General features: G+C 45.4%; 1 protein-coding gene across 1 annotated transcript; it reads left to right on the forward strand.

The window, feature by feature from the left end:
• Positions 1-2,581: 2,581 nt before the first annotated feature.
• Positions 2,582-8,118, forward strand: LOC120920201 (protein S100-A1-like). Its single transcript, XM_040332142.1, has 3 exons — positions 2,582-2,689; positions 5,035-5,273; positions 7,890-8,118. Exons 2-3 carry the CDS (start codon positions 5,136-5,138, stop codon positions 8,022-8,024), a joined length of 273 nt encoding a protein of 90 aa, XP_040188076.1. The 5' UTR covers positions 2,582-2,689; positions 5,035-5,135; the 3' UTR covers positions 8,025-8,118.
• Positions 8,119-8,637: the final 519 nt, after the last annotated feature.

The raw sequence follows: 8,637 nt of genomic DNA on the forward strand, positions 1-8,637 counted from the left end.
ACAGGGATCCCCCCCCCCCAACCAGGCACACCGAATTTCACTCCTAGGGGGAACTGACAGGCCTCTTGTCAGTTCAGTAACAGCCCTTTACAGGCAGGAACTCACAGTCCCTTTAAAAAGAAACACATGTGGAGTGAAAGAGTGTGTAACCTTTCCTCCTGCTTTCTCTGTGGCCACCTCTTTAACCACTTAAGACCCGGACCAAAATGCAGCTAAAGGACCCGGCCAGGTTTTGCGATTCGGCACTGCGTCGCTTTAACTGACAATTGCGCGGTCGTGCGACATGGCTCCCAAACAAAATTGGCGTCCTTTTTGCCCCACAAATAGAGCTTTCTTTTGGTGGTATTTGATCACCTCTGCGTTTTTTATTTGTTTGAAAAACATTTTTTTCCCTCAGTTTAGGCCGATACGCATTCTTCTACCTATTTTTGGTAAAAAAATCGCAATAAGCGCTTATCGGTTAGTTTGCGCCAAATTGATAGCGTTTACAAAATAGGGGATAGTTCTATTGCATTTTTATAAAAAAAATAATTTTACTACTACTTTTTTACACACAGCTGTCCCCGTTCTTCAGCTCCGGGGAGCGATCGCGGGACTCCGGTGGCGATCAGGTCCGCGGGTCCCGGTCATGGAGTTTCGGACCGTGTCGCGGGCGCGTGCCCGCGACCCACGGCTGGGTAGTAGCACAGGATGTACCTGTACGTGCATGTGCCCAGCCGTGCCATTCTGCCGACGTAAATGTGCAGGAGGCGGTCCTTAAGTGGTTAAGCAATGTTAGCCCACCTGGCTGCAGCTGCCTCTTTACCAGCCCACCCGGCTGAGTCCTCAGCAGTCCACCCGGCTGCCTCTTCACCAGTTAATTTGGCTGACTCTTCACCAGTCTATCCAAATGACTCTTTACCAGCCCACCCGGCTGACTCTTCACCAGCCCACCCAGCTTACTCTTCATCGGTTCACCTGGCTGACTCTTCACCGGTTCACCTGGCTGACTCTTCACCGGTTCACCTGGCTGACTCTTCACCAGCCCACCCAGCTGACTCTTCACCGGTTCACCTGGCTGACTCTTCACCGGTTCACCTGGCTGACTCTTCACCGGTTCACCTGGCTGACTCTTCACCGGTTCACCTGGCTGACTCTTCACCGGTTCACCTGGCTGACTCTTCACCAGCCCACCCAGCTGACTCTTCACCGGTTCACCTGGCTGACTCTTCACCGGTTCACCTGGCTGACTCTTCACCGGTTCACCTGGCTGAATCTTCACCGGTTCCAGGGCCGTCTTCATAGCATCATGGGCCCCTGGGCAAAGTAATGCACTGGGGCCCCTCCAGCTTGCCCCAATTTAAACACCCACTTTCAAGAAATAAAGGATAAATAGTTTAAAGAAATAAACATTCATATTCATTAGTACTTTCAATAAAATCGATTTTACAAATGGAAAACGTTCCATAAATCAAAGACTAGTCACCACAAAGGGCACAGTACAGGGGGAATACAGAAGGGCACAGTACAGGGGGGAATACAGAAGGGCACAGTACAGAGGAAATACAGAAGGGCACAGTACAGGGGGGAATGCAGAAGGGCACAGTACAGGGGGGAATGCAGAAGGGCACAGTACAGGGGGGAATTCAGAAGGGCACAGTACAGGGGGGAATACAGAAGAGCACAGTACAAGGGGGAATACAGAAAGCCACAGTACAGGGGGGAATACAGAAGGGCACAGTACAGGGGGGGGGGTCAGGAGGGCACAGTACAGGGGGAATACAGAAAGGCACAGTACAGGGGGGAATGCAGAAGGGCACAGTACAGGGGGGAATGCAGAAGGGCACAGTACAGGGGGAATACAGAAGGGCACAGTACAGGGGGAATGCAGAAGGGCACAGTACAGGGGGGAATACAGAAGGGCACAGTACAGGGGGAATGCAGAAGGGCACAGTACAGGGGGGAATACAAAAGGGCACAGTACAAGGGTGGTCAGGAGGACACAGTATAGGTTCTGGGACGCTTCCCGGCACACGACTCTATCGGGACAGTTTAGTAAAAAAGCATGACTGTTCCAGCAAATCCAAGACAGTTGGCAAGTATGATGTAATGCAAGATTATTGTGCCCAGGAGTGCCCTTGTATTAGGATGAGTATTTTCTACCCTGGTCAGCCAAAGCTGTGTTACCGTTGTGGAGAAAAAGGGGCATTTGAGCTCCTCCTGTTCAGTCTTGATTTGTTCAGAGTAATACGGCCAAGGACTGCTTCGAGATGATCGGGTGCAACCTGCGCCTTGGCCACCCCTACAGCCGGTGTCCTGAAGCCTGGCACAATATGGAGAAGGAGGTAATAGATGACTAGAAAGGTGACTATCTGGCCCCCCATGCTGCTGTGTGGAGACAATACTTCTATTCTTCACATTCATCACACGTATGACCAAGCCCTAATGATGGGAATGAGAGCTTAGATTGGGAGTGTCTGGGTCGGAAGCTCCGATACTTGGAGTCTGATCATTTATTCGTTTTGTGTATTTCTTCACCTCCCTTCGCATCGATGCCAAGGAACTAAAAAAATCAGGGCAGGAAAGGTGAGCCCCGCCCCAGACTCTGATTGGCTGGTAGTTTGTTGAGGTAAAAAGCTGAGCTCACCTGGATCCAGAACTTTCCATCGATCCGAGGAGGAGAGCAGGAAGAGTGAGTCCTTCCTTCCCGGTAAGTGATGGGATTCCTCTTCTTTTATTGAATCCCTTCCCACCTAATGGTAAAACAAATCTAAATTCCTAGAAGCCCAAATTTTACACGTCTTAGTAAATCCGTAGAGATCACCACAACTATTGTGTACATCCAGGGGGGTCATTCCGCGTTTTTTTCAGGACCAATTGGGCTTTCATTTGGTGGTGAACGGTGATAGGTTGATAGACTCATATAGAAGATATAGAACCTCGTAATGGGATTTTAAAGGCAATTTTAAAAAATAAATAAAGAAAATTGTATATAAAAAAAATACATATTTTTTTTATATATACAATTTTCTTTATTTTTTTAAATTGCCTTTAAAATCCCATTCCGAGGTTCTATATCTCCTGATTTTTTTTATTATTAAAGGAAAACAGGCCTAAAATTGTAAAAAAAAAAAAAAAAATTATGTAGCTTATTAATTCTTGGTACTAACATAACCTACCATCAAAGACCAACCCAAAGAAAAATAAATAAAAAATCTCCCGCTCCTGATTAGACACGTGCAATTAATTTTATTACAAATTCGTTGTCGGATAAAAATTCAGCACATTCGCTGCCATCGGAAACATCCGAATGAACGAAAGACTCTTGTGATGAATTCATAAAAAAAAATTGAAAAATCAGAAAATCAGAAAGAACTAAAATCTGAAAAAAAAAAAACACGATTCAACCTTTACGAGTTTAACAAATCGATTACATTCTGATAATTTTCCTTTTTTTCTATTATAGTTAAATTGTTAACTATTATTATATATATATTTTTATTATTATTTATTAACCACTTAAGCCCCGAGCCTCTTTCTGAGATTTGGCGTTTACAAGTTAAAAACATTTTATTTTTTGCTAGAAAATTACTTAGAACCCCCAAACATTATATATATTTTTTCTAACACCCTAGAGAATAAAATGGCGGTCATTGCATCACACCGTAGTTGCGCAGCGGTCTTACAAGCGCACTTTTTTTGAAAAAATAGAATTCAAAAATAAGACAACATTAAAGTTAGCTCAATTGTTTTTTATATTGTGAAAGATAATGTTACGCCGAGTAAATTGATACCCAACATGTCACGCATTAAAGTTTCGCCGTGCTCGTGGAATGGCGACAAACTTTTACCCTCAGAAAATCTCCATAGGCGACGTTTAAAAAATTCGACAGGTCGCATGTTTTGAGTTACAGAGGAGGTCTAGGGCTAGAAATGTCGCTCTCACTCTAATGATCGTGGCGATACCTCACATGTGTGGTTTGAAAGCGTTTTCATATGCGGGCGCTGCTCACGTATGCGTTCGTTTCTGCACGCGAGCTCGGCGGGACGGGGCGCTTTAAAAAAAAATATATATATATTTTTTAATTTCTTTTAATTTTTTAAATAAATAAAATAAAATAAATAAATGTAAAAATATATATATATATTTTTTAATTTCTTTATTTTGACACAGTTTTAAAAAAATAAAAAAATAAAATTGGGGTCACTTTTATTCCTATTACAAGGAATGTAAATGTAAATTTACCTTGTAATATGCGGGCGCTGCTCACGTATGCGTTTTGCTTCTGCGAGGATCGGATCGGCGGTAAGCGGCGGAGGGCACCTGAGAGCGGCGGGAGTTTTTACATGGGGGGCCTCAATCCAGAAACTGGGAATGTCTGGTCACCCTAGGTTAAACCCACAAGTGCTTTTTTTTTACCACTACTATTCCTTTATATTGGCTTTTGGCATTTACAAATGCAGCAATTTAGAAATCAAATTCAAATCCCTCGAAATCAGTGACAGTCCCTCGAAATCAGTGACAGTCCCTCGAAATCAGGGACAGTCCCTCGAAATCAGGGACAGTCCCTCGAAATCAGGGACAGTCCCTTAAAATCAGGGACAGTTGGGAGCTATGATAATAAATGGTATCATAACTCACAGGCAGGGGGCGCTCTATCATGGCTCTGTCACAGTGTGTCACATGGCTACTGATTTTGTTAACTTATTGGTCATAACAAGTCATGTGACAGAGCCAGCCAGAGCCATGACAGAGCGCCCCCTCCCTGTGAGTTATCATAATGCCGATGATGTTAACCAGTTGCCGATTGCCAAAAAGAGGATGCAGTCATGTGACGCGTGGACACAACACTTCAGGCGAAACCTGGAGGTTGCTGAGGGCAATAGAGAAGGCACCAGTCCTGGGATGCAAGCCACCATGACTGGGAACACAATCGTGTCTCCTTGTTGTTTTCCCGATTCATCGGCGTATGTCATCAACCAACTTGCCCTCCCGTTGGGATGTTCGCACTTCTCCGTCTGAATAAAATACATCTTTCGCTCTATCATTTCCAGGCAATCCACCACAATTAGAACTTCCATCTTCGGGTTTTTGGTGGTACACCCAACCAACCTTTCCACTTGGTCCACCGACACCTGACCTCACCAATCCAAAGATGTCAAAACTGGTAACCGCCATGAAGGATGTTATTGGAGTCTTCGAGGAGTACGCGTCCAAGGGCGGTAACCCGGACGCACTGAGCAAGAAGGAAATGAAGGAACTTATGCAGAAGGAGCTTGGAGAGTTTGTTAAGGTGAGATTAACCAAAAAGTAGAACTTCCACTTATTCGCTCCCCCCCCCCAACCTCCGATGCCACATATGGTGCATGTTTCGTGCATGTGCAGTAGGGAACTGGCTGTGAAGCCAAAAGGCTTCACTGCCGGGTTCCTTTACCGGCAATGGCGGCAGGTGCACCCTACAGCCAATTCGTAGATCAGCTGGGGAGCCAACATCATGGGCTCCCAGGACAGGTAAGTGTCCATATAATAAACGCCAGCAGCTGCAGCTGTTGATGGGGACAAGGGCCTCTTCCTAAAAACCCTGGGCTGCGGTTGTCGGGGCCTGCGGACAGGGGGCTTATCGGAATCTGAAAGCCCCCCATTAACAAAGGGGCCCCCAAATCCCACCCCCACCCTATGTGAATGGGTATCGGGTACATTGTACCCCTACCTATTCATCAATAAAGTGTACAAAAGTAATAACCACACAAGGTAGTTTTTGACAAATCCATTATTAAAAAATAGTGTCCCTCCATGTAAATCCATCGCCAATCACGTCGCTCATGATTGGCGATGGAAAAAAATATAAATGCTCCACCTCCTGGGAGGTCTCCCCCCTGTATGCCCGCTCTGTGCTTTGACATTTCTTATATAGGCAAGGGGCGGGACCACCTAGCTACCTAGCTAAAGGTCTGAACGGGTGTCAGGTTGCTGAGACGAGATTGTGTGGTTGCAAAGGTCTAGACGAGTGTGAGGTAGCTGAATGTTACATTCTGCAAGGGTCTAAAACGAGTGTCAAGTTGCTAAAACAATATCGGGAAGGTTTCTAAAAACTCAATTGAGAGATTGGGGATCCTGTGTACATGTCCTGATAAGATAACATAGAGGAGAGATTGGGGATCCTGTGTACATGTCCTGATAAGATAACATAGAGGAGAGATTGGGGATCCTGTGTACATGTCCTGATAAGATAACATAGAGGAGAGAGATTCAGGGGCGGCTGAAAAACACTGAACTGTTCCTAAACGTCTGTTTACCAACAGCAGTGTACATGAGGCCTAAGACGATTTGTCTGGCTGCAAGGGTCTCAATGAATGCCAGGTTGCTGGGGCGAGACTGCGTAGTCACAAAGGTCTTTGACGAGTGGGAGGTTGTGAGACGGTATTGCGCGGTTGCAAGGGTCTCGATGAGTGTGGGGCTGCTGAGACGGTATTGCGTTTGCAAGGGTCTCAACAAGGGTGTCAGGCTGCTGAGACGATTTTGCGTGGTTGCAATGGTCTCAACAGGTGTCAGGTTGCTGGGTCGAGATTGCGTGGTGGCAAAGTTTTTTGTTTGTTTTTTTGCGTTTTTATATATATATTTTTTCTTTTTGTGTTTTTTTTTGCGTTTTTATATATAAATATATCTATCTATATATATATATATCTATATATATAGATATATATATTTTGCGTTTTGTAAGGGTCATGTGTTGCAAGGGTCTTATCAAGGGTGTCAGGCTGCTGAGATGATTTGCATGGTTGCAAGGTCTCAATCAATAAGAATTGGGTTACTGAGAAAGGATAGAAACACCTAGTTTGTTTGTACCTTTAAGCGAGCAGTATAAGCTAGAAGGACAACGTTTATCCCAGAATCGTGCAGCTCTACTGCATTTAGGAATTAATATGAGAAACACCAGCAAATCTATTGACGTAGCTTTAGGGACACACTGCGCAGAGGACACAGACATGTGAAAATACTGCAGCTAGCACAATCACCTGCCTGCCAGTATATTAGGAAGAGCGGATCTATCTAAACTCAATACAGTGTATAAATATATATACAACACCTGGGATGCATATATATCCTCTACACACTGTTATTATAACTGACTAGCCTGCCTGCCTGCTCTATCTAACTCCAAAAAAAAGACACTCTCTCTCTCTCTCTGTCTGTCTCTCTCTGTAAACCACCAACACACTACACAAGGCCGACTTCCAGGCAGCATTATATAGTGTGGGGCGTGTACTAAACCCCCTGAGCCATAATTGGCCAAAGCCACCCTGGCTTTGGCCAATTATGGCTCTCCGTTTTTTGGCCAAGCATGCGGGTCATAGTGCATGCTTGGCCAATCATCAGCCAGCAATGCACTGCGATGCCGCAGTGAATTATGGACCGTGACACGTCACTCGAATTTGGCGCGAACGGCTAAAAACTTTCGTAATTCGACGAACAATCGGACATAGGATGTTGGAGTCGAACGTGAGTTCGACTCGAACACGAAGCTCATCCCTACTCCCCATACGGCATGTAGTTACTTCTAAAGCAAGTCACACACAACAACCAACAGCCAAATTGGTGATTGGGGAAAGCCTCTAAAAAAAGTCCTCTTGCTGATACCCGACATTCCGTAAACATTGTCTATATATATTGAGGGTTGCGTAGCGCTGACTAATTCTAAAGAGGACGACATAAACTTGATACACAAACTACAAGGATGAAAAAAACAGACGTGTAGAATATTTACCACGAAAGCCTCAAATTTCCAATCTAATTCCAGTTTATTTCCTGTGGGGTCCACTTCTAGAATGGAATCTCGGGGTGATGTAGGCAGGAAGCGGGCAGAGATGGGAAAACGATGGGTGATTAAATCTTATTCTTCCTTCTCTAGGAGCAGAAAGATGCCACCTCCATGAACAAGATCCTGAAGGAGCTGGATGAGAACAGAGGCAGGATAGTGAGCCTTGACGAGTTTCTCATCTTGGTGGCCTCTGTGCTTGTGTCCAGAACCCCCATCTCATGCTAGAGCAGCTGAGCCACTCCGACCGTTCATTCCACCGGCATGGAGGAGACCCTTCTACAAAGACTGGCGTCTCAATAAACGAAACTTTATCCTTTAACTGATTCTGTGTTTCTGTTTTCTACATTAATATATCTATAGAATACCAATGACTATAATCCAATACAAGGGAGTCATTGTTCTGGGACCCCAAGTGTCAGGGTGTCATTGTTCTGGGACCCCAAGTGTCAGGGTGTCATTGTTCTGGGACCCCCAAGTATCAGGGTGTCATTGTTCTGAACCCCCAAGTGTCAGGGTGTCATTGTTCTGGGACCCCCAAGTGTCAGGTTGTCATTGTTCTGGACCCCCAAGTATCAGGGTGTCATTGTTCTGGACCCCCAAGTGTCAGGTTGTCATTGTTCTGGACCCCCAAGTGTCATGGTGTCATTGTTCTGGGACCCCCAAGTATCAGGGTGTCATTGTTCTGGACCCCCAAGTGTCAGTGTGTCATTGTTCTGGACCCCCAGGTATCAGGGTGTCATTGTTCTGGGACCCCCAAGTGTCAGGGTGTCATTGTTCTGGACCCCCAAGTATCAGGGTGTCATTGTTCTGGGACCCCCAAGTGTCAGGTTGTCATTGT

This window comes from Rana temporaria, chromosome 13, assembly GCF_905171775.1.
Source record: "Rana temporaria chromosome 13, aRanTem1.1, whole genome shotgun sequence".
Classification (NCBI taxonomy): Eukaryota; Metazoa; Chordata; class Amphibia; order Anura; family Ranidae; genus Rana; species Rana temporaria.

Bases quoted from the DNA above. Each gene is read 5' to 3' on its own strand.
- LOC120920201 (XM_040332142.1), top strand. From the start codon at position 5,136: ATGTCAAAACTGGTAACCGCCATGAAGGATGTTATTGGAGTCTTCGAG. The intron at 5,274-7,889 runs GTGAGATTAACC...TTCCTTCTCTAG, and splicing joins AGCTTGGAGAGTTTGTTAAG to GAGCAGAAAGATGCCACCTC.